This window comes from Gymnodraco acuticeps, unplaced genomic scaffold (assembly GCF_902827175.1).
Source record: "Gymnodraco acuticeps unplaced genomic scaffold, fGymAcu1.1, whole genome shotgun sequence".
Classification (NCBI taxonomy): Eukaryota; Metazoa; Chordata; class Actinopteri; order Perciformes; family Bathydraconidae; genus Gymnodraco; species Gymnodraco acuticeps.
The window spans coordinates 2145732-2172654 of record NW_022990135.1 but is presented as its reverse complement, the minus strand read 5'-3'; the positions used below and the strand labels follow the sequence as shown (position 1 = coordinate 2172654).

Below are 26923 nucleotides of genomic sequence, written 5' to 3'. Positions count from 1 at the left end.
GCCCTAATCTCAACCCTGATGAAAAAACAACAGCTTGTTTTTAGCCACTAAGAGACAGACTGAAAGGCATGTCACACAGACAGACCTAGGCATAGTCATTTTCTGGAATGTTCTGATGATTCAATTGCTTTATGCTGCACCCCCTGTCATTATGATGTGTTTTCAAAGATTACAGATATGGAATATATCCAGTACATGTTGCAGTTGAGTGTAGTGCAGACATCCATTGTTTCTGCTTGATCTGCTATATAGCTTTTAACCAGAGCGACTTACAATACAATCAGGATCAATACTGAACTCTCTGATTGGTAGACGCCCATGTCCCCCCCCTGAGCCACAACCACCTATTAGGCTGCTATATACAGACAGCTGGCTACCTTATTAATACCTGCTTGTACACAGTACAGAGTATATTCAGTCCTACTCGTAGATATTAATATTTGCAGCGTGATTGCTAAAGACAGCTAGCCTGCTGCAGTGCAGAGACGCCTGGAGTGACGACTTCTGTCAAATTTGGCAAGTGTACAAAACCTCTAGTACTCATTATATGACATATACATTTTTAGATTTCTTGGTGAATAGTCCTAGCTTTTAACACTGATGCAACATAGTAAGAATGACAAAACTGTACTGTTTCCTATGCTCTTATGTAAATGCCCCTGGCAGCAGAGCAAATGGATAACAACATGTGATTACATGTGATATTGAGAGGCAGAGCAGGGCAGCCTGTCCCTCACTGAGCACTCCAGTGTCCTCACAGCTCCGTAATGTGTCCACGCTGCTGTCTGAGCCCACCGACAGTGAAAGAAACACCTCGGCTCTCTTCTCCACGCCGAGCAAAAAGACGTGTTTCACAACTCCAATGTAACACCGTTGATGAAACAGGAGATTTTTACCAGAGGTGTGCACAGCAGCCTGAATAAGATTAATGAAAGCTGAGTGTGAGCGAGTTCACACACACCGATAGGAAGAGAGCGAGGCAGAGATAACTAGTTCTTCCCCCGCCATTAATCATACAAAGCCTCACACCTGGGGGTGGCTCTATAATCCAGATATTCAAATCAGGTACAATTAAGACATGAACTTTTCTATTGAAACATTAAATAGGACCATTACCGCTCTGACAAAGCTCGCCATATTCACCTCTCGCCTTTATCAAATACACACCAGCCCATCAATTTCCAAATGCCTATCTTTGAATTAAGGTTTTTATGTGGAAGTGCTAAATGTAAGTAAATGTTAAGTGGTTCAGGTCACTTTCAATGCTAAGTGTGCATTGATCGTTTCTACACTGCACTTCCCACAGATCGCCCACCTTCGCTGCATATGTTCTTTATTTAGCTGAGTCTGCTCAGCCATGATGTCTTCTAAATGCCTTCCTCCATGGTTGTGACTTTAATGGCACTTTTCTATAGCCATTAGCCGGCACGTGTAGACACTTTGGTTGTTTAAAAATAAGTTAATCTTTATCCATGGACACACGCTACGTTTTTGGTGGCACTGGTGTGTTTCCCTTTCCCAGCTACCCAGGATTAGGAGAAGGTTGGCCAAAAGATGCTTCCTCCATGTTGTTAGCCGTAAAGGCGTTGATTGGAAAACCAGACGTACATTTTGAAAATATTTGAAGGCTCCTTATGTGGTGCTGGATTTGACAGGCTGTAAATTGAGTATCACTGTTTTAAGGCATTACAACAACATAAGTTTTACACTTCATTTTACAATAATATAATAAGTCAACTGATTTGTCAATGTTACACCACTTTAATTACAAACCCTTTTCAAAGCCCACAGTTTGGTAGATGAACAGTGAGCTAAGAACTGAGTGAGGTTCCCACACAGGCTGGATAGTCAGTGGATTCCTTCTCGGCTACAGGAGCTTTGGATGTGCGGATAATGATGCTGCAACAATACGGCAACCATCATCCCAACCCTATTTTGTATTGTCTTTCATCCCTCACAAATCAGGGGGCTTACAAGGATTCCCATAATAAAGAATCATCACTGGGATGATCCAATAAGTGCACTCTGCCGACCTCAGTCATTCATTCATCACTTTACCCTTTTTACTTTACTCCACTTTGATGCTGACACATGACCACAGTCACACAGAACAGATGCATCTGCTGCGATAATGGAAATGGTGCAAAATGTTAGAAACACCATAGTGTAGGAAAACTCTGCTCCAACAGGTCTCAGGCTGAGAGGCTCACTTCTCTACTCTTTAAATACTCAAGATGTTACGCTTTTGGAATGAACTCTGACAATATAACGAGTCAGTGAATGGTTTCAAGTTGATTTTAAAAGCGTCCCTGCTATCTAACTGCAGCACATGACCAGAGCAACGTGCATACGGATCACAGCCGGCCCTCCTCCCGTTTCTATTTCCCAGCTCGATACTTTATCATCAGACTTCAAGTGTGTGTGTTAAGCCTGCTGCAGGGTCCTCCTCGGATCACATCAAAGCAAAGGGAGACATTTTCTTCTCATTTGAGCTCAATGGTGATTTTCTGATTAAGTCCTTGGGCTGTCCACAAGCTTTCCTTTGCAATCTCTTTACATTCAGACAGCGGTAAGTTATCTGCCGATGAAAATGTGCTCGGTAATAGCGGCCCGTCGTGTGAACGCATTGTGTGTCAGTAAACATGTCAAGCTGGGATTCTTTCTCACAAAGAGCCTTTTGGACTGAGAGTCAGAGCCGTCGATTCCAAACAGCGAACAGATTTAAGTTCAGATAATTCCTTTCATTGATTCATTTTGAATTGAACAAAGAACTGCGCTGTAGTACCACATAAACATTGTTGTCATAATACTTGATTTATACTGGGACAATTGGGTACTGTGACAGCTGCTCTATTTTAGAATAACATGAAATAAATTCAATCATCATAAAATAAATATATAAAACGGTTAGGTAAGAATGTGCAATAAAAACGCAAAATATATTAAATAAAGATATTCATTTAAACATGAGAAGTGAAACAAAAAAATTAAGTTTTTAATTGTTACGAGTTAAACATGCAATACAAAGACAAAAAGAAGTTAGCAAGAGTGTGCAAAAATATTTTTAAAATAAAAATACCGATACAAACATAAGAAATTAAAGCAAAATGTCCGATACAATTAAACAGAATACAAATATTTTAAACAGAAAAAAGTCAAATAAATTGTAAAAAATAAGCAAATTATTCTACAGTACATTTCATTCATTCTTGAAAACGAAATGCTTCGATTATGTCGTTTTTATATAGCCTTCTTATCAATGGTTTTTTAAAATTACCAAGCTAGTACCACTACATGTTTTTAAAGCTCGGTTGGATGCTACTCAATCAGATGCTGTTGGTACCTGTACTTGTGGTTAAATATGTAAATTGTAATCCCTGTACATTTTGCTGTATGATGTCCTTTTGTTGTTCTGTTGTTTATGTTTTTATGTCTTCTTGTGGAACCTACTGCTGCAGGTCTCCCTTGAAAAAGAGATCATTGATCTCAATGGGATTTTACCTGGATAAATAAAGGTTTTGAATTGAATTTGAATTGAATGTTTTTTTAAGCTTAATAATGAACTTATATTTGGCTTGAATTTCCCCAATTTGCTCAGGATATTGAAATCTCTCGGACACGTCGTTGTGGGTTCAATCTAAGTCTTTGTGAGGCTATTGGCTACTTGATTTGTCAAGCTATTAGTGTATGAATAATATAATTAGAATGCCAAAACTGACATTTCTAGCATTTTCTTGCCAACATCTATCTGACTTCTTATGTGTCAGAACTTTGCCTCGGGTAAGGAAAGACCTCAGAAGCAGCTTTGAACCATTTAGGCTGTACATGTGACCTTTGACATAGAATGCACATTTATACTAAAGTGTGTTCATCATCAGCGCTGGCCTTCTAACTGCTCCGTACATCAGAGAGGAGGAAGCGTTCCCTCGCTGCCCCGGGCTGCAGGATCATTTAGAAGATGCAGTGGGCGATCTGTCACTGTCACTTACTCACCGGCCACTGCACGCAGAACACTCAACATGCATCATGCACGTCCAACTCCCCCCAATCCCATATGTCATGTGTGTTTGACAGACACATCAGCTTGTTATAGTTTCACATCATGCGTCAGCCATGTAATACCTGACGTATTTTATTGCTAAAGCAAGCACATCCCTGAGTAAAGCACATGATCCTCATACACACAGTGAGCGAATCAATCATAAGAGACTTATAGTTGCTGTATTCTGTGCAGGCATGTGATATCCCTCTTTATTTAGACGACACAACCTGTGTGTTGTGCAGCAGTAACATGAGAGAGTTCTGTCTGTTTTGTGGGTAGTTGGGGTCACTGTTGTCCACTAGTGTTACAAGCCACACTAGAGGACATATGGAACGTAACAGCTAGAATAACATCAGTCACTATACTTTTTCAATCAATACCTCCACCAAATGTTATCTGCAAGCCGCAAATCCAAAGCCATCTCCGCTGGGTGTTCTTGTGCTCGTCAGAAAGATGAAAAGATGGCTTCAAACGGTACACCTCGTCTTGAAGTGACTCCCAGTCCCCCTAAACCCTCTGAAGCCAGGAGCCAAATATGAAACTACAAAACTCTCTGACAGGAAAACACAGCGAGCAGTGCCAATAGCCAAAAGTTAATATAAAGATATCCAACTCACCCAACTCATGATGCTGAAATAGCCTCTTTCTTTCGTTAGCATAGTTGATATCTTTGCCAAATTACCACATAACATTTTGGTGTTTAACTATGGAAATGCTGACAACTATGCCTGGTTTACTTTTGATCCTTAAGCTACTGCTGTAGTGCATGATTTCACAGCAGATTTATGGGAGTTAAATGAAATGATATCCCCCGACAGGGTGAGCCACACTGAATGATGTCTCTGTTCCATGGCTGTGAGTTATGCCTCGAATGAGTTATAACTCAGACAGAGTACAACTTTTGACTTCAATTCACCTCACACAGTATCTTTGCCCCCCCACCACCACTTCCCGGAGAGGCTTTTGACTTTGTCATGCTGATTGTCCCTCTATTATGAACCATATGCTATCGTTTCCCGTGGTTAATACTGTCCTGAACGTTGAGTCAAATTACAGATCGAGTACACCCCCCTGTAATGTTAATCCTGTCCTAATGGGGCTTAAGGTCGTGGAACTGTGGGTGAGCTGTGACCTAAAAGTTTCATTTTATCATGAAGGTTTTGTTAGAACCTGCATTTGATGTAATATCCGGCTAGTATTGCGATGCTACATTAGCATTTTGAAGAAACGTGTTGAACATATTGCTAGTTGAAGTGACATAAATTGGTGCAATTCAACCCATCTCACACTGTGTGGGATGGGTATATTGAAATATGTTGTCCAGAGACCCACAAACTTCTTCTTTATTTGCAATTTTTAGATTTTGTGTCTACAAGTTTGAGTTTTATGTCTTCCTGAACATCGTTTAAAAATGGCGCTCGACAGTTTGGTTCTACATTTAATACCTCTTTGTGAATTTGCTGCAGGCTTTCTCTGTCAAGTCAACATGCTTCACAGTGATATCCAAGAACACCCGTTTTCAATGAATGACCGAATATTCAACCACGTTTCTCTCACCACTGAAGAATATGATCAGACAGAATCGCACAGTGTCAAGGGGCCTGGCGTCAGAAATGGTTAGCAAGAGCCCTCTAACATTCTTTCAAAAACAAGACATTTCAAAGAACATGTTGAAACTAATATTGATGAATCAACTCTGTCTGCTTTCATTTTAGTTTCATTAAGGGCACCATTTTATTCAAAACATGGCTCCCATTTCTCAACACAGCAGATTACATATGTTATGATATGATTATGACAAAGTGCTAAAGTATTGATGATTTGATTGAATTGATGAGATTTCCACGGGGCTATCAATGTATTATTTCGTCGGCTTTTCTCTATACTTCAAACAGTACAGAGTGAATGCACATATAGAATGTGAAATCCCATATTACATTACATTACATGTCACTTGTTAGACGCTTTTATCCAAAGCGACTTACATACTCAATACTGTGGGCATCCCCACAGGAGCAATTTGGGGTGAAGTGTCTTGCCCAGGGACACAACGACATGCTGACTGCAGTGGGGTTTGAACCTGTGACCTCCTGATCCGAATACCAACTCACAACCCACTGCACCACACGCCTCCCATATCTATTAAGGCATGATCTTTGGGAATATCAGCGCCTGTGAGCTTAACTAAAGCAGGACTCCTCTCATTGTAGAGGCGTTCTTATTGAAGTGTGCCGGAGAACAAGGCCTGGGTCTTCTCCAAATCACAGCCTTCCCACAACACACTCCTCTGAGAGCTGGCTCTATGTGTGTTGTGTTATTGGGCCAATTGTGTTGGAGACAATGGGATGGTGTGCACACAGTTTACAGCTCTGGCCTCACCCCACATCCCCTTTTGTCTCGTTGTGCAGACTCAGTGCTTCCAGAGTCGGTTGGCTCTGATGAATCTTGCATGTGTTTGGGTGTAGGCCTGAGGACAGGTAGTAAATCTTCCATGGCATCGTTTGAAGAGGGGAGGGGGGCCTGCGCCTCCTCACAGTTCCACCCAGAGGGAAGGGAAGTCAGGAGGTCCACGTGAAACTTTATTCAGTGACACTGACGTACCTCCACAGTGACTGAGTGTCCGTTCCTCCTCAATCCCTGCAAGGAAGTAGTATATTAAAGAGAGGTCATTTTCAAAGCTCAACCGGAATTAAATTGCATTTCCTTACTGCTAGACATCTGCTGTGTGAATGGCAAGAAATGTGCTCTCAAAAACAGTTTTCAAAGGGAATCTTTGCTTCTATTACGACGCTTTTTGCCAATGCAGTCATTTCTCCGAACATCTTGGCAAAGAGCAAACCAAATGGCTTGATGTAGTTGGATGTGATCTTGTTTTTTTGCAACAATAGTATTTTTGCCATTTCTTGCTGTTTAAGTCAGTCATTGAGCGCTGTAGGCTCTGAGTTCATGTTAGCAGGGTCTATGTTGGCATGAAAAGATCTCTTTCCTCCCCCTAAGAGGTTGGCAAAGAGAGTTCTACCTTGTTACATTTTTTGGAGGCTTTGTTGCTCTGCTTCTGGATGGAACAAGCAGCACACCTCTGCTTTGTGTCAGTCGCTGTGGGGAGAGGGATCTGGGCCACAGTGCTCGGATAGTGATGCTGCTGTGCTTCCTCCTGCCATCACTTCAGGTAGAAATGTGTACACTTAACTGTACTTTCTGACAACTGGATACCTTGATCCCATTTACACAAGTCATTTATATGAAATTCCGATGCGATACAACAAACATTTAGCCACATTGTAGATTGTAACATATATGCCAATTAGGGTAAGCCCTACTTCAGTTCAGAGGGAGGTCATTTAAGTTAATAGGAGTTAACATTGCAATATTTAGAGATATATATAATGAAAACGGTTCCTAATAAGAGACTAAACGCCATAAAGCGGAACATTAGCCACCCTTTATCTTACCCACGTCGATGTGAAGTCAGGTGACGGTGATGTATGTCAGCTATTCTTTTCTGGACATTTTCTTAAACGTTTGCTCCAGATCTTATTTTCTGGAACATGCCACGATCTAATGGACAAATCCCACTGCTTTTCACATACATTCTTTGAATCCTCTTCTGAATCACCTCTGGTGGTAGAGTAGCACGCCCACTTCCTTCCTGTTGCTTCAATATGAGAAAGAAAGAAACAACACAGATAATGAGATGCGTGTCTTCTGTCACAGGTACTGTACTGCTTTTGTTCCGAGCTCATGAGGTGATTCTTTCAAGGGTTGCCGGCAGGGTTGTTGATCGTGACTGGTTTAGCATATGCAACATCACGTCAATACCAGGAGGATGACAGTGAACACAACGTCCGATTCAGGTAGCAGCTGCTTCTGGGAATCAACAAAAAATATGCATAGAGTGGAGTAAACTCTGGGGAAAAAACTGCTTGATGCACTTGACCCTGTTTCAAAACCCCATCTGGTCTGCACCAGCTCCGGCGGGTAACAGGTTGTTGACTTCCTGCAGCGGTATAAGTGGCTACTTCAGAACGCTTGTTGGCGTAGTTACTCTTGGGAGGATTAATTGCGTGCAGAGAATAAAAAGAGGCGATAGCGGTGGTACTGACGTCGAGGGCTCCATCTGAAATCACAGCGATGGATGCATTTACACGTCACCAACCCCATCTTCTCTGAGGCATTCATTCTCGTCCTCTCAGGTATGCTAATGGCACTTAAAGAAGTTAAGGGTACTGTGGATAGTTTCTGTGTATCTCAGTCTACATCTAGGCTGGTCCATTCTGCTTTAAAGATAATTTCCCCAATTTTGAAACTGGTGAACCATTCGTCTGTTTTCATCTATTTTGATACTCGGATTGGAAGCAGATTAAAGGGTTGCTTCACTAGCACGTTGGGTAATTACCAGTTTTAATTGCTCCCAATCAAGGGAATTAGCAAAAGCCCTCCGTTGTGCACCCGGTGTTTCCACCATCATTGTTCCACATCCTCCAGTTTCAGGATTAGTGACATCATAGAAGTCAATTAGAGTCTCGCAGAGGCCTCTTTGTTCTACCTGAGTATTAGAGTTGAGACGAACAAAGGTTCCTCATGGTTTTTCTGAGGCTTGGCTTCTTGTAGAGCTTTAGTCGCACTGTACGACTGTTTCCTTTATTCACACACATTTCCAACCACAAAGTCAAGGCTGGCTTTTAGCCGAAGAATGAATTCACAGATGTTGATGAAAGAGGGAACAAAGAAGCACTTCAAATACGGGTTAAAGAGCAATTTGCAGAATGCATTAATGGTAATATGAAATAAAGGCTCAATATTTAGGCACTCAGATTTTGTATTGGCACCTCTAGACAAAAATAATACTTGCTTTATCGACAGCCTTTGAGTTATTTAGCCTGTGGCACATGGCATGAATCCTGCAGCAACAGGAAGTATGGTACAGTTTGTCATGGATTTGTGAGCCTAGTTATTGGTTTATTTTAGATGGTATGGAAATCAAATCTGGTATACACATTGTAACAATCAGCTTATATTTTAAGTCTAGTTACCATTGAAAAAAGGTCGGGAGCTACTGTGGTAATTTAACCAGGAAAAGAGAGTGGCTGAAAATGAAATGTGTCCTCTAAATAATAAAGTTCCCCCCCCCAAACTAAACCCTAGACAGAGTCAGTCTGGCATCACAAAGACAGTTTGATTAGCCCAAACTCATTCACCACCTCCAACACAAGTACAAACACAAATTATATCTGAAGTAATTCTCAGGCAATGTCCAACTTAAAATGCAGTCTTCTTGTTAAGGCTGAATAATCCAAACGAAAGCAAAAATGATAAGTCCAAAGTCACTTCACAAAAAAAAGGTAATCCAGTTCAAACGAGAACTCCAAAAAGAAGGGACTCACCGAAAAGGGAAATAATATTCCTTTCACTCTGGGCCTGTGATGTCAGTCTTTGCTGGTCCTCAGGCTCTTTGGTGTCAATGTTCCTAAAATTTGCCATACAGTATCTTCAACCTCCTCCTTTCAACCTCCTGGCAAACCTTTCTTTCCCCTTAAACAAACAATTCCCTCTTCCCTTCTTCGTTAACCAGAGTAACACTGCCTGTTAGTTTTTCATTCAGTCTGCAGCTGCCATGCCCGAGCGTTATTAGAACATCAAGCTGGATTATATGGCATGCATCTTCTTGATATGCAATGTGTCAGATCCTCAGTGCAATGACTGAAAACATAAACACAGCAGAGGAAATTGCAGGAAGCATTTATTGTATCTGAAATGGATATTGCACCTGTCAGAGGTAAACAGTCCTTTGAGGAATATCAAGTTAATCACGTTGGAAATGAAAAAGGTTTCCATTTCTCTGTTTGTTTTTGGTGTCAGCGCTCAGGGTGAAATGCTGTCCACCTAATGGGCTTATAGGATGATATCATTCTGTTTCCTCAGTGCCTGGTGTTTGAGGACGCTCCCAACGGTGTGAAGGCGGCGCTGGCGGCGGGGATGCAGGTGGTGATGATCCCCGACGACAACATGGACCCCAGTCTTACCCAGGAGGCCATGCTGCGACTCAGGAGCATGGAGGAGTTCCAGCCGCAGCTCTTCGGCCTGCCGGCGTACGAATGAGTCACAAAGATTCAGTGAGAAAACCATGAAAACCTTACCATCATTTATGATCTTTAACAATGATTTAAGTGCTTAAGAAAATATAAAAGCCTGTGTTCTATACTCATGCTAATCACTAGGTTGTATTTAATGCACAGTGTGAATACTGTCTGTGCAACTCTGCCCTTTTCATACAATGTGTGTAAGCGTCACTTTTGAAATGCCAAACACTTCTCACTCTTTCCTCCTTAGAGACCGAATGTACAGCACGTAGCTCTCTCTTCCTTTATGTTGGGCAGTTGTTTCATATAGTGGGAGAGGGAGTACAGTGGAGAAGACTTTGGAATACACGCACTTCAACATAAAGCACCTTTAAATCTTGAGTTGCTACACTCGACTTCAAGGTTAAGCTTTCAGACAGCCTTCCAGTGATTTCAACACGCACGGCAGTTGTGTTGCCTGCACATGTTTACCAGGATCTGTGCGTCTTTCCATCGAGGGCATGTTGAAGTGCGTGTACTCCAAAGTCTTCCCGCGTGTACTTTTCTTTGAAATTGAAATCCGCCTTGTGAAGAGCTTGGCATCTTCCCTCTCATTTGTGCCTGCTCTGACCCATTTCCAGATAATGGTTTTCAGCTGGGGGCCAAAATCGCTTTGCACCCGGCTTTTTGTCATTCTTAAATCGGCTATCTTTAAGCTTTTCTTGGCTCTGCGATCGTGTGAAATGCCCCCACAGCTCTCCGAACATACATGTTAAGAAATCCATAAAGCTGCACCCTCGTGCCCTTTATCCTTTACCTTTCCCTTTTATCCTCCCAGCAGCTGTCCATGACTGAGGAGGGGTGAAGAGATAGTTTTCCTCTTTTCGTCTGTGCTCACCACTGATAGGCAGAGTGGCTTTGGGACACATTCATCTTCAGCGTTTCTACCCGGATTTGTATCAGACAAGCAGCTCTTCTACAGGCAAAGTGGAAAACACTGGACGTCAGAGAAAGACATTGTATGGATGACCTCATTTTAAACATTTCTTCCGTCTTAAGGGGAAATAGTATGGATGCTCATCTGATAATGCAGACCCCCCTCTGTACATCCCCTTCTATCTTGTCTCAGAGGAGTGCTCTCTACAGATACTGGCTATCTCTGAGAAAGCAGTTTGTATTTTTCTTCCAGGGATTTAGAAAGAAAAGTCATCACCTTCCTGACGGGACTAAGGGATTAAATAAGCATGTTACAGTCAGGAAATCCTCTGTGATTTCTCTATTTTAATTGATTTGTCTGTGACAATCTAAAGATGTGCATCTAAATACTCTACAGAGCATTCTCTCGTGTTTATAGCCTTAATAAAATCCGTCTTTCCTTTTTAAAAGCCAAAACAAATAACTCCTCCATGTGCTAGGTGGCAGAGCCTGAGATATATTCTTGACACAAAGCGAAGGCATATCTCAAGTCTGCATATCTCCAAAGCACAGGCGATGGCTGAATTGCCAAGAAGGGTGGAGCACAGAAGAAAGCCAAGATGGGATGAGGGTAGTTGCTGGGTGTTTCTGTATTCCACTACCAGAGTGTGCAACCTCCACTTGAATCAAAAGGGTTTTATAGAGATGAAGATATAGCCGCCGCTGACCATGAGACGCACTTTGTCTGCTGTGAGACAGGAAGCAGACTCTGAGCTTTCTGCGCTCTCCGTGCTTACTCAGAGATGCAAATAGCCCTCATGTTTTATTCAGCTCGAAGCAATGAGAGAATACATTTGATTGCAGGTGATTGAGAGGACGGTGCTGGGGAGCGAGTTTGTGAAGGAGTTTGATGCACAATTAAGGCCAGACAATATCAGATAAGCATGTTTGGTTGAAATGAGGAATTAAACAGGAACTCCTTTGTTTGAAACAATGGAATTATTATCATGTATCAAGAGTTTTTGTTTCTATGTAGACGGCTTTGGGAGTGGGTCTGGAACATAAATCAGCGTCGAGTACTGTATGCCGATGCTGGTTTACCCGATGCATTTTAGTGAAAGACAGCCAATCACAAGGCCCCAACAGTTTTCAGAATATTTAACTTTCTCACACCAAACTGCTGTGGACACATTTAGACATCCTTGATGCTTTCCTTGTCCCTTTTCCCCATTGTACACAAAGGATTGGCAAAGAAATTCATGGTCCCAAGATGATGTTCCCTGATCAGTTCTCTTAATTGCTACATTATTGCAGTACATGTGCGTTGCTTTGGATAAAAGCGTCATTTAAATGATCCGACTAGCCACCATACGAAGAAACATCCTTTTGAAATCTCATTTTTTCTTTGATTATTTAGTGTGCATTTCATTTGAGCCTCCACTGCTGGTTTGTTGAATCATTTATTGTGGGAATTGATTCCCTGACTTAAATTTTAATCAAGTCTATATTTATTCCACCTTGGTCTCCGCCGGTATGCCGCAGCCCTGGTAAACTAGCAGGGAATAGTCTTTCTGATTTTGGTATGCCCCAGCAGACGTTCTGCCTCAGACGACATCACACTGCGCCCTCAAAGACTCTTCTGTGTGAGAGTCAATAGTGATCTAATGCAGAAAGAAATGTAAAGTAAAAGGAGCCCATGAATACTTTACAGCGACTTTCCTGCGAAGGAGAACAGTGACAAATGAGCTAACAGAGCATCAGCATCTCATTTCCACGGTCTGCACACTCTCCGAATCTTTTTATCTCCCACTGTTAATCTTCTCCTCTTTTGAGGCGTACACTGTGTGGCTTAGAGCCTCCATTGAAGCCAGGAGAATATGTGTGAACAAGTTTTCCACAAAAGGCCACTTCCATCGACGTACATCAGCGCCATGAGGACGACCGGTACGCCACTTTACAGAGATGCATCTGTTCCAGCCGCAATAATGGGAAATGGAATACAAATATACAGTTTGGAGAATAAAGACATTTAAAGGAAGGCAAATTATGCAGTAAAGGGTTGCCTTGGTTCGATAAAGTGCCTCGGGCTTCACGTCAGGAGAGCTGGTCGCCCTTGATTTTCTGAATAATGTATGCGGTGTCAGTGTGAGGTGCTGAGAGCAACATTTCCATCTTCCAACACAACAAAATACACAACATGTCTCAGAGAACCTCAGCCCACAGCACTCATGTATCTCTCACTCTGTATCTGCCCTTTTCAATTCAAATTGAATGCAAATTGTTTAGTTGATTTTGTGATTTAAAAACATATTAAAACTTTTTTATACAAATTATTATAGTTTTTTTTTTTTTTTTACCATCTGAGAAAATGAAAGGTAATGTACAGAAACGTATTCCTTCCTTTACAGTTGGATGGGGCAGGGGTGCGCCCTTGTGGCTGAAATGCATATTACGGCAACATGCCAAAATTCCCTTTGAACCGCCATACGAAAATAATTGAATGGTCAATTTTCCATTGGTTAATGACTTAACAACAGTTGAAAATAACATCAAAAAACATTTGTATTGTTGCCTTTAGAGCTTCCATACAGGTTTAGCTGCTCACAATTGTACAAAATATCCGAATACTCAATGATTGTAAAGACTCTTTTGTGTTGCCCCCCCCCCAATGACTAAACTAAATTAAAAAAACATTGGCTAATCGTTGCCCCAGTTTGTGGCTCTCTCATAGACTTTGTTGACATGGACATAAATAAGCTGTTTATCCCAGGAGCATGTTCAGGATGTGCTGTTCCAATGAGCACAGAGAAACTGGGTTAGTCGTATTCCCCCAGTTAACAAAATGAGACGAGGACTTTTTAAATGTTGTTCTTGAGGTCGAAGCCCACGGCACTATGCTGCCTTATAATTATCATTATTACCATAATATTATCAGAATCACACACGACTCGTAACAGGTAAGAAGTGGGCAAGGTTCTCCTAACGTGGGTTTTTCGATCCCGAAGGCATTTGCTTTACAGGGAGAAAACCCCCCAGCATGGGCAGGAGGACACGCATCAAAAAGAATGAGGTTTGTCAGAAGAGTACGCTAACATTCACCCCAGCATGCTAATGGCTTAAAAACGCCCTCGTATTTGCAGCACGATTAATACCAAATCATTTGACTCATGACTAATTCTCCTCCAGCAGGAGACCCTCCGTTTACAAGCCCTGGCTGTAAATCTGCCTTTAATGACCCTCACTGCGGGCCCCTCGGGATGTTAATAGGCAGTGAGGGATGCCCCTTGTCCTCCCATTTAAAGTGTGGTCTCAGCGCTGTGCTGAGTGGTCAGGACGGCCCAGCTGTGACGGGACACGTCTTTGCCCCGGGGGCCGCCCCCGATCAATGGAAGTGTTTCTCTTGCCGGCCGGCACCTGCCAGGTTGTCAATACCACTCAAACCGTGACAACACGCCGCATTAAACCACTCCAGCTGTTTGTCCTCTGAGCTCTTTTTTAAAAATGGCTTTAGCCGGTCCATATTTCCCATAGATTTGTATCGGACGGTTGGGCAGGAGAGAGGCGAGCAAAATATGACAACACTATAGCTCTTCAGTGTACGGAGGCCTCCAGCTGTCACACACTCAACAGTGAAGGAAGGGAATGTAACAGTGTTGCATGGAGCTGAGGAAAGGGAAATAAGTGCCAACAAACTGGTTCTCAGAGTCACTTTTACTATAGAACAGTTATTGTATCGGCGTAATAAAATAGGGATAGTTATTTGTCCGACCCAACCTCGCAGTTGGGCAACCTGAAACTTATTGTTGTCCATTGAATATCTATAATATGTGCAGTGAGAAGCCCTGCTGCTATTTAACCTGTGAATGTATACAGTATGTATGTCAGCAGGTGCAGGAGGCCCAGCATGAGAGCAGCAGACAGCAGGCGGCCATGGCCTAAAAACACTGCCGTCCCTTTTTATACGATTGGATGATCCCAGAGGAGCCGGAGAGAGATTCAGCACCGATGGCCAACACTCCGAATTATACAAGGTTTGCTTTGTTTTATGACAAATAAAAGAAACACAGAAATGGAATCAATTCTCCGGGGTCCTTGCTGCAATGAAAGCCTGAACAATGTTAGGACTTGATGGTGGACGGCCTAACTTTTAGATGGAAAAATAAACTGACTGGGCGGCAGAGAAGAATACAAATCTTTCTTCTTCTCTCCCGCCTTTTATTATTCTTTTGAGACTCTACTTGGGGGATTAATGATATACAAATACTGATCTTTCCATGGAGAAAAATCCTTATTTAAGCGAGAAGTAGAACATGCATCAGAAGCAACACTGATGATGCGATTTTCAGTGGGATTATATAACCGTTCCATAATGGCCCAACAAGAGGATGGAATCACATCATCTATTTTTCATACCGTGAAGTCGGTTTTACTCGAATGAAATGTGTAAAGCTTGCTTGCCTCTTCATTTGAAAATACAAATGTTTCCTGGCCAGTACGTCAGCGTGTGGCTCGTGTTTATCCAATGTTCTCTCATTTGCAGAGGGCGAACGTATATCCAGAATACCTGCAGCATTGTATTTTTAGGAGCACTTCCATACCTGTAGTGGTGTCAACGGAGAGTGTTTGTCACAGAAAACATGACTCAGCACAACGCCCATGACAAACCCTGAATAGCATGACAGTGTGTGGTCGTACAGTGAGAGCTCTGTTTGCATCAGTGCTGCAGAGACATTTGAATGATGAATTACTAAAATGATGAATTACTCGCGTCTCCCGGTGCTGTGCAGTTAATGCATTGATTATGGGCTGGGGAACGGAGACAGAGATGTAACATAAAAGAATACATTTGTAGATCTGAGGAGCGTAAATTTCTCCTAGTAGATTTAATATTTTATTTGAATGTAACTATAGAATCCTTGCAAGATGAAACGTTGTCTTTCATGTTGTTCAGCTAGTTGTTGATCTCTGTCTTGGTTAGTGAATCCAGAATATAACCCAACCTTGTTATCATTGGAGGTTTTATTCAGAATTTGCTGGCATTCATAGTGAAATGGAATGGATTTGAGCAGTAGGGGAACATCAGCCAATTAAAAATCCTGTGTGCAAGTCCTCAGGAGGCGCACTTCGAGGTAAATGGAATCAAATTGAAGTCCTGGCCCCAACATGCTGACATTTCTTTGGGTTTTTTGCCGATTGGTGGCTCCTACGGGGAACCCCTGGCTTACCCAGAGACCCTCTGCCCACATCAGAACCAGATCCTCCAGGAGTCTGAGCAGAACGTAGAGCTCCCCTTTCTAGGCGTAGTTCTAGGGCAAGGCATTTGAAGAGTGGATTTGAATGAGATCAGGAGAATTAGGAATGATGAAAGCCCCCATGTTCCCCCTCATTAATTAGACAGAATGTGTGCTCATCAAAGGGATCCTCCAGTGAAGTTGGCCAGAGAACAGAGGAGCTGCTTCCAGGGCGTTCTAGCCTCAGGACGATATTGACCTGGGTTGACGCACTTTCTGGGGTATGCTGCAGTCAGGTTTCCTCCGCTTCTTATTCCCACTTTCAGATTCTCACAGTAGAAAAGTCCCCTGCGTTTGCTGAGGCAGCTGTCGTGGTAATTGGCCTTTTACAATCCGTTGGCCCCGCCGTGGAGAGCTATCGATTTCATAATCACTGCCGTACTTCTACCTCTGACCTCTACTGTACCAAAGGCCGAACCGCCATGTTTCCCAGAGCATAATTAGAATGAATCTAATATCTTTTTTATATGCGCTCAGCTGTAACGCCTTCCCCTTGCCAGACCGTTATTTACCCGAGTAGGCCTGCTGCATTTTGATAAGAGCCTCTGTCTGGAAGAGTTAATGTAATGCCTTCCCGAGGAGAGGGGTTTCAATTAGGGAGCGGGACAAGTTCGAAGGGGGTGAATTCAAGCAAAATGCGCCGGCACCTCATCCCGTACACGAGGAGAAGGTAGAATCCTCCATTCTGCTGATTTCTGCCTTCACAGCATAATTTCCATGCATCGTTCAGCCTGACGGACTGTCAGCGTGTACAGACTGCGGCTCATTTGTGCACATTATTCCTTCTGTGAGAGGCTCAAAGCGTTGCTGAATGCGGGGAAAGTCCACACAGCCAAACAAACTGGTGATGCAGCTGTGGGGGGTTTGGTGTTAGCAGACACCACATGACAAATAAAGACAAGAGTGAAACTGAAAAATAGTTGTGGCATATCCTCTTCTCACGTCTTTATCCTTGATTTGAATATACCCTTGTTGGATTAATATAGTATGTCGTTTGTTTCACCTTTAAGGATCTAAAAGGTGAGCATAACATTACAAAAACATACAATCTAGGGCTACATCCAACACATTGTATTGGTTCATCTGCCAAATGACTCAACCAAAAAAGAAATTGAGTAATATAGTACATCTGTATATTAATTAATGTATTCATTTTAATTCATATATTGTATTCATTTTGGTCAAAGTAATGTTTTTAAATACTATGACCACATAGAAACGAACCCTATCCTACTGATTGACCAAGAAAATGCAACTATCAGCTATTTTTTTGATTCATCGATTCTCATGATGCAAATGGATGACTGATTCTTGTTTTTATTTTTATATTGGCCCATGCTCTTTACATGCAATATAATGTATTGTTTCAAGGCACGCTATTATAATCCACCTTATGCCAAACAACATGTAACATTTTCTAAGATCACAAGTTGAAGACTCTTTCAAAGTGATACATGTCCTTACCACCACGTAACATTAAACATTACTATGAACACAATTTAGTAGAATTCAATGTTTGCCTATTTTTTAAGAACTGTTGGGTAAAATCCAGTGAGGTGTAACAGATTGATTGTGTTTTTTTGCTAAGCTTTGAACACTGAGACCACTTTCGTCATGATGCTCTTTTCCCTGCACTGATGGATACAGAAAGCAGCGGATGTATGGAGGAATACTGCCATCTATTGTTCAGGTTCAAGAATACATCCCAAGAGTGACGGAACACATACGGTATGGACATGGGATTTATCTTTAGTTTTAAAACAACTCTGTACAGGAAGACTGAGCACACATACAGGACAGCTGTGTTATGCTTACAATCCACACACAAATATACCACAATTAATAAATACAGACAGTATATACAACATTTACAGTACAAGGTCATTCATTCTCCTCAATGAATCAGTTGCAGGACACCATTTTTGTACATGTATTGAAGGAACCGCTAAACATTTAAGTTTTTTAACATGCAAATACTTCAGGGGATTATTGCTGGGTATCAAACCTACATACTTCTAATTACTTAGCACCGAGTGCTCGTCTTACTCGTAGTTTACCAGTAGTTTAGTTTTAATTCAAATAAAGAAACACTGCAGGGAGAGATTTATGATGCAGAATTCATTTCGCTCCTGAAGCTGCATTTGTCGTGCGTATCAGTGTTCTGTGGATTCTCCTGAGTTTCAGGTACTCGGTTCTTGCCGGCTGATTGGCTGTCAGCTGTCAGTGCCTCTCAATGATTGGCGGTTGCTGGTGATGTTTCCTCAGCCTGGGTCCTGAATGAGGGAAACAAGATATACTTTATACAAGTACTTTTTATGAAAGTAGAGAAAAAAACGTTAAAGTTTAACCACACAAGGATAGTGTTTGTTTTTCTTACTGTGCCTCCGTGTGCTTTGCAGTCCGGGGGTCTGGAAGGTTCTGCTGGTTGCGAGCCCTTCACCCTCTGCTGTGATGGTCTGGACCTCCAGCCGGTACAAACTGGCCGGATGCAGACCCGACACCACCAGAACATTACCGTCCTGAAGGAAAGGAGAGAGGACATGAGTTAGGTGTCCTCAACCTTAGCTGAACTCAATATATGTGCGTTACTATCAGCACTGACCGGAGGCAGGATCTGAGACTGAGAGATGAGGCTGTGAGGCAGCTGGTTGTAGTTGTGTCCGGTGGGGGGGATGACCTCCGCCCATGTGACCTGGTACCCAGTGAGCTGCTGGTGGGGCTCAGCTGCCGACACCTCCCAGCTGAAGACGGCCGTCACGTTTCCCGCCCGCACCTCGAAGGAGGCGGTGAGGTTGGCTGCCTTCAGGAGGACTCTGTGAGGGGACGCTGCTGGAGGAGGAAGACGAGAGGGTTGGTAAGACACTTATTTATGTGTTTTTAAGATTATCCATGGTGATTTCAGCTTCTCATCATGTATGACCTCACCTGTATCTCCGGGACAGCTGATGGGTTTGGGACTCTTGGCCTGGATGGAGGCACAGGAGGGGGTGAAGAAGCTGGTGCTCTCTGACAGACTCTGGCTCTTCTGGCTGACTGGCTGCAGGACGACTTTATACTTACAGGAGAAGAGAAGACCCTGCAGGCTGACAAAGCTCTCCTACAGCAGACAGAGAACAAATGCAACCATGAGATCTCTGCATTCTCTTCATTCTTTATTTTCAAACTATCAACCACTAACAAGATCTCTTATGTCCGTACAGTCGGTTCTTGGAAGTACGATTTACATCATGTACTTGACATCCATGTTTAAGGGGACGGGGTTACCTGTGTGCTGGTCTTCTCTCCAGGTCCTGTCTGGTTCTGTCCACAGTACTCTGGTTCCCACTGGACTCTGTAGGATTCAATAGAGGGATCTATAGGAACAAAGAGCACACACTCAATAAAGGAGGAGAGTTTCACAATTATACCCAATGATGGTATTATATTACCACATGTGTGTTTGAGGAAGACTGACTATTTGCTTCTTTAATCTTTCTGCAGACATGTGTACGTACCCGTGCTGCTCTGCCAGCACACATGAACCCGGAGCAGTCCTTCCTGGTAGAATGGCATCCCCACATCCAGACTGCCACCTCCAGGGAGTCTGGATGTACCTTTGGCTATAAAACAGACAAGAAACTATAGAATTCAACGGATTGAACTCCAAATGACAAAGGGTTCATTGTGTTTAATATACATTTAGGATCACTTAAGAATGCTAACCACTTCATCATGCTGTTATAAAAAAACTAAAAACCTTAGAGGTATAGGAAGAAGTATAACACGTACAGCGCCGCGTGCTGAAGTGGAGAACGGCTCGGGGGCCTTTGAGCTGATTTTGTCCCCAGTAGGAAACAGCCTGGACCTCCACACTGTAGCTCCTGTTAGCCCGCAGGCTGTCCAGCGCCACCTGGGCCTGCACACACACACACACACACAAAGTATGAGAAAACTAAAGTCCAATTGCTGATTTAGTCTATTATGTCATTTGTGTTGCCAAAAGAATATAAACTCAAATGATTTAACTCCTTGCCTTGTTAACAAATAGACAGGATCGGATTCTGTTTCTTAAGACAGTTGGAATAACATAAAGGCGCTGGAATAAGATGAACAGTCCTCACCTCTTTGACTGTCTTCCTCCTCTTGGTCAGGAATAAGGAGGGGGGCTGTCCCGCAGCGGTCCAGCTCCAGCTGACCTTGTAGCTGTGGACGGGAACATCCAGGTCAGCGGGCATGCTCCACTGGAGCTGGGTCAAAACGGCCCTGCCACTGCCGAAGATCATACTGGAGACTCTGAGTTCAGAGGGAGCCGGGGGGCTGGAGGGGTCTGAGGGGGAAGGGGGAGGTTAATATTCATCCAGGAGCAATCACAACGTATTTGTCTTTCAATACAGCTTGTGCTTTTAAGTTAAGGGTACTGGCTTTTCTCAAGAACAAATAAACACTTAGTTACACACACACAGAGGATGTGTCTGACCTCTGCTGGAGTGGATGTGTCTGCTGGGCGTGGTGAAACCTCTGGTCCCATGGCTGTTCACGGCTGCCACTCTGAACTGATACCAGCGACCCGGCCGGGTGTCAGAGAGCCTGGCGCCCTGCTCTGTGGTCTGTGATCAATCAGAGGCAGTGTTGGGTTACAGAGTAACACAGATTACCACCTCAATGAGTGCAGTTGCGATATAATAGAGAAACAATACATTGGGTGCAGTGAACTGACCTGTGCAACCACCTGCCAGGCAGTGGCAGTGTCCTCGCTGGGCTGGATGCCAAAGTTCCACCTCCTCTGCAGGATGTAGACCACCGGCTCAGCAGAGATGTTGAAGCGGGAGGACCAACGGACCTCCAGCTGACCGGAGGGGAGCTCCTCAAAGCCCAGCTCCTTCCTCGGCTTCAGAGGAACGCCTGGGAGACAAACATGATTCTGTCATTAGACATGATATGATATTACTCCTCAAAGATCAATGCCATGCTGCAGACATGCTCTTCGGCACATTGTTATGGCTCTCCTCACCCTTATAGAGGTCTTTTGGGGACTGGCAGGTATGTCCGCAGGCGTTGGAGCAGCATTTCTTCTGAGTTGAGCATTCTCTGTCGTTATCACAACTCTCCACGCAGGCCGCTGCGAAGCCGCTGGCTCTCTCTGGAGGGGGGCACGTGCCCTGCTTCACGGCCAACACAGACTGAAGGAACTCACAGCTGGTCACACACTCCCAGTGCTTCTTGGGAAATACTCGCTAGAAGGGTTGGAGGGTGACCGGTTAGCATCATAGGCTGGGAATCTTGTTGGCCTTAATCATTTTAATTGTTAATGGAGACCACTATAATCCAGTGTTAATGTACACCAATCATCAAATGTGTTTGTGCAAGAAACTAATGAGTAAAGTTGAGGTGGATGCATTGGACCTCAATTTGACTGCCTGCACATTTTCCGATTTTAAATTGAATCAATACTTCAACATAACGTTTTTATTATTATGTTACCCCTAGCTCCTAGTAAACATAAAGTATAGAGCGTTGCAGTTTACCTCACACATTTCTCTGCAGTCGCTTTGCCTCTTCATCTCCCAGGAATCTTTGCAGGGCTCCAGACACTGTGAAGGAAAAGCAATGAGAGTAAGCTGTGATACACATTACAGGCAGATAGGAAAAGGTTGATTCTTTAAAAGGACATTTAGTCTATTTGTTCTATATTTATCAAGAGTAAAAGGACAGCGTATATGTAATCTGAAATGGCTGGTGTTTCCATATATTTAGCTACGCACTAAAAAGTAACCTAAAGCTAGTAAATGTTGTTCTCGGGCTGTTTCTGGAGCATGTCACCAATTACCAGCATCGCCCTCTATACCATAAAGCTGAATCCTGCACCAGTAAGCAGCGGCCGCCCTGGGGAGCGAGTGGACACTGAAGTAATTTCATGCTGTAGTGAGACACAGTGGGGGGGGGGGGGGGGGGGGTACAGTAGCATCACAAGGACGCGCAAGTTGTCTGAAAGTTAGAGAAGTGCTGTAAACTCTGAACAGACTGTGTTTATTACGATCACAAGAGAAAATACATCCAAGGAGTTTGGATACGTAATTCCTGGAAAAACGATATAAGTGCATTAATAATATTTCTTAATCCAAAACAGAGTCACAGTGGGGACTCATAAAGATCCACTTTAGGTTACTAAAAGTCTGGTTTTCCAATATATTCATTTACAAGCCCATTTTTTCCAAAGTGTCCAACAAAGTACACTTTATGTCATAGTTGGGTGAACAGATGTGCTTTAATTTCTGTGTAATGATCGTTTGAGGTCATATAAAATATGGAGCGCCAGGCTACACTTTAGTCAGGTATTGTTTATGGTACCTAACCCGACACATTTGCATTCAACGCTATACCGTTACCAAGCATACCTTCTATTGTGATCAGCTTTATTATTGTAATGCTTTAAAGGAAGTTGCTGCCAATTGGACAACAGAGTGCAAATCCTCCTGCTATCCAATGGAGAGTCCTTGAAGCATGACTGATAGACTGTGCCAGCCCTGCCATCGCCCCCCCGGGGCTCCAGGAAGACTTGTCCACTGATCCAGACTGACGCTCACTTATATTGTCTGCCCCATTTCAAGCTTAAATCAGGCATACCATTCCACTATGCTGAAGATAAAGCTGTCTCGGGGGTAACTTGGTGATGTGTTTGAAAGAAATTTGAGAAAGCAACCAAGTCCCAAATAGTAGCGAAGACAGCAGAGACATTTTTCTCTCAGGTTGGGGTTCCCAGCTGTTCTTTTAGGGGACAGAACATGACTTGCATGTATGTCGCTGCAGTGGAAATCTTTGGTGCTCCTCCATGACCAACCAGAGATAATGGAGCGAACAACTCCATTGAATTTGCTGCCCAGACAAACTCCTCTGAGAGGAAGCAAGCCCTGTGTTTGGCTTCCTTTTTCAACAACTAACACTGTCTATGAAAGAGTTCCAGGTCTGTAAACATCCACAGACAAGACATCGGCTTTCCCCAAGGAATAGACCGCAAGCATATTATTCCTAGTACTTTTATACGTTTCAAAATGTGAGTTTTGGGGAGTAGAAGAAAAAACAGGTCTGGCTCTGAGTCAAACACCACAACAAGGCTGTAGGGAGTACTGAACTCCTCTAATGGCTGCCAAGTGATGCTCGCTACACCACCCTCGATGCTAATTGTCTAAGGTTTAAGCTATGTACATTGTTGTCCCTCAATGCTACAGTAGTGCCATCTCCAGCTCTTCTAAAGTGCTGAATTGAACTGTGCTGTGTTGCTAATCAACTCTGGCACATGGGGTAAAGTGGCTTTCCCTCTAAGAACCTTAATATGAGTGTATATTGGTGTGTAGATGTCTTCAGGCTTATCATCCAACAGACATTTGGAGCATATTGACAGAATGTACGCTGGAGTTGCACCAATTCCAGTTTTGTTGGGAAATCTGCTTTCTCGCTATAGCAATGCCGATCGATGAACAATACAGTTGTAATCACTTTTGGTCTCAAGATGGCACTGACTACATTTGAAGTCGATTGGATGTAAACTGTAGCAGTGCTGTGCTTCGAAAAACATTTTGAAATCTTATGTTACTTACCTTAGAGCACTGTTTATGATTATGACACCAGCCCAAGGAACCATTATTCTGAAAAAGACAATGAAAAGAAGAAGATAGAAGCAAAAGTTCATTAGAATAAGTGTAGAATAATACATGTGTACTGCCTTGGTCCTTTAGTAGTACTATTACAGTTTGTGAAGAGAACTGCAGAGTCTACATTTTATGTAGAACAACGGGTTTTTTTCTGTAAAATGACAAATGACTGTTTTCCTCCCCAGTTTGTGGGACTTGGTGTCCTTCATGGCTCCCTGCTGAGAGCCTGAGGCTGTTTGCTGGAATTGTAATGAATGCACATCAAGGATCACTGGTCAAGTGAAATGAGACGGCAGCAGCACGGTAGATGGCAGAGGCTAACTTTGGGGGTGCCACAGCTAGATAGATAGATAACTATTAGAGACATTAGAGTGATGCTTCAGATGTTGAATGTCCGAGGTGCAGTTTTGAGGACTTGGAGCCAAATCCAGGAGGAATAATGCATCACTTCATGGTTTAGAGGAGCTATAGGGGATAGGGGAATCACAACAGCACATTCATGATTTAATCTGATTTCTCCGTTCCCTGGACTGGAGCATCACTCTGTGCACTGCACATCGCTCTAAGTGAGTGTACAGGAACGCTGTCCCCATCACTCTGAAGCCCGGAGCAAAACAAAGACTGTGTGTGTGTGTGTGTGTGTGTGTGTGTGTGTGTGTGTGTGTGTGTGTGTGTGTGTGTGTGTGTGTGTGTGTGTGTGTGTGTGTGTGTGTGTGTGTGTGTGTGTGTGTGTGTGTGTGTGTGTGTGTGTGTGTGTGTGTGTGTGTGTGTGTGTGTGTGGTGTGTGTGTGTGTGTGTGTGTGTGTGTGTGTGTGTGTGTGTGTGTGTGTGTGTGTGTGTGTGTGTGTGTGTGTGTGTGTGGAGATAGTTGCTGACAGACGAGGGATCTGTATGAATAACTGACCCTAAAGACTATTTGAAATTGTTCATATTTTTGTGATATTTAGCATTCGAATCCAAACCAAAACCCACATTAATTATTAAGTCAGTGGGTATTCTTAAACACACTTTTAAAGCATTCTCCACAAATGCTTTAAAGTGTTCTGCATGTACCCAGTTCTCTTATAGAAGGTAACTGGGTACATGTGTTTACTGTAGAATATATTGTTCACATGGTGAGTCCTGCAAAGGCTAAATCTTTTTTTAATTCATTTTTGAGATACAGTAACCATTATTAAATCCCTGACAGTGTGGTTAAGATGAAATAACAGTAAGGTTTTTGTTTGAAATTACACTTTACAGAACATTTAATTGTAGACATGTGTTAAAGGAATACTCTTTTGTATGTCTTATATTAAATGTTCAATGGTTTACACCTTCTACAAACCCTCAAACACCATAAAAGTGATTGTGTCTGCTTTTATTAACTTACAGTGCCATTGTTCTACGATTGAGCAGCTTGTTTTTGCCTAATTGAAGCTGTGTGACGTCAGCGTGCTTACCTGCAGCGGTGTGTGCAGACTGAGACAGCGCGAGGAGCACGTCGCCCTGGAAACGCTCTCCGACCAGAGGTCCTCGTCATCAGGACCCCCTCGCGACTTCCTGCAGACCACTGCGGAGCTGCAGAGCAAAATAATCCACAGGGACAGACTGGCGGTAAGGCTGCTCGGGGCCAGCATCTTGTTCCTGGTGTGCTGCAGAGAGGCTGGGAAAGCTGGGAGTGAGGAGAGGTCGCGTGGAAGTCTACATATACTAGAAGTACACAGCCGGGGGAGGAGCTACTGCATCCGGGCGTGCACTCAGGTCAGGGTGCTGAGAGGCTTCAGTGAGCCTGAACCTACTACTCTAACTACAATTTGAGAGATACTGTACTTGAGTATTTAAATGTTTTGCTACTTTGTTCTTCGACTCCACTACATGCATTTTATACCTTTAGTTGCTTTGCAGATTGGGATTAATGATATGAAATCAACACTTAATTAGTTACACCTTGAGTAAATACACAAGCTACCTGGCAGTGTTTTATTTTCTTTACTTAAGTAACATTTGCATGCAGGATTTTACTTATAACAGAGTATTCCTAGACTGTTTTACTTTTACTTAAGTACAAGATCTGGATACTTCTTCAACCTCTGCTGACAACAATATTAGCTCAGTTTCATAAATGATTTGTAGGAATATTAAAACTGACAGGAACAGGAAGTAATATGAGATTAGAGTCAACTTTATTGTCATTGAGTACAAGAACTGAGACAACGTACTCAAAATATGACCATAGATTTGTTGTAGGATCATTCTATTGAAGAAAATACGTAAATATCATACGCTTTTTCTCATTTTAATTTCTGTTTATCAAGATCCTTTTAGGGGTACATTGGAACCCATACTGGAGGTTAAACCCATTATCAAAAGACTACTTTACACTGAGATTGACATAAGAATGTATGTGTAATAGTGCTTCTACAATATTCAGAATACTTGTTGTAATAGTTCAGAAGCTTAATAGCATATGTCCAGGCCAGATGTTCGGGTAAACCTTCTCACACCTCTTGCTGTTCTCTAACGCAGTGGAAACATTAATGCGAGGGAATCTGTGATTTTACGCATCCTCATGGAATACTTCCAGGAGAGTGAGAGTGTTTCCTCAGTGCAACCACTCTCAGGTGGACACAGGCGGTGTGTTTTCAGGGAACCCCGGCTCTAGCGTTCAGTGGTAGCTGCAAAACAACACTTTTTATTGGACTCTATTAAAGTAACCACAAACATATATCTCATGAACTGCCGGTTTCCTTGCCCAAGGCGAGGAGAAAAACATGACGTGTCGGAAACTCTGAAGAGATCCTCCCTGGGTTGTAGGTTGCCTGGCACACGGGGCTCTGCTGCTGGAGCATCCTGCGGTGTTAACGAGGTGACTATGTTTCCAACCACAGTGCATGCAACACGCAGACTGTGGTGCTCATTGTCAGATTTTATAGTACTCTCTCTGGCCTAATGAGTCTTTACCTGATGCAAGTAGAGAGGCAGGTTCATTACACCTCTCTTAGACTA

At 43.0% G+C, this 26923-nt stretch overlaps 2 protein-coding genes across 4 annotated transcripts in view; one reads left to right on the top strand and one right to left on the bottom strand.

Annotated features, from left to right (window-relative positions):
* pudp (pseudouridine 5'-phosphatase) overlaps positions 1 to 26923 on the top strand; it is a 41373-nt gene that overhangs the window by 5861 nt on the left and 8589 nt on the right. Inside the window, exons 4-5 of one of the 3 annotated variants that reach the window (XR_004569049.1) lie at positions 9965 to 10155; positions 25396 to 25678. Coding sequence is in view for 2 of the 3 variants with exons in the window: in XM_034216965.1 (XP_034072856.1) it covers positions 9965 to 10141 (177 nt within the window). In the remaining variant the exon portion in view is untranslated. Of the gene's footprint in view, positions 1 to 9964; positions 13712 to 14889; positions 17806 to 25395; positions 25679 to 26923 lie in introns of those variants that run through there. The other 2 variants (XM_034216965.1, XM_034216966.1) reach the window with 2 other exon arrangements.
* Positions 18359 to 25554, bottom strand: anos1a (anosmin 1a). The gene is made up of 14 exons (XM_034216980.1): positions 25378 to 25554; positions 23882 to 23929; positions 21812 to 21877; positions 21298 to 21520; positions 21004 to 21188; positions 20764 to 20893; positions 20408 to 20613; positions 20076 to 20202; positions 19802 to 19900; positions 19572 to 19660; positions 19233 to 19404; positions 18910 to 19136; positions 18685 to 18826; positions 18359 to 18580 (listed from the first exon to the last, which is right to left on the bottom strand). The coding sequence occupies exons 1-14, from the start codon at positions 25552 to 25554 to the stop codon at positions 18528 to 18530; spliced, it is 1944 nt and encodes a 647-aa protein (XP_034072871.1). The 3' UTR covers positions 18359 to 18527.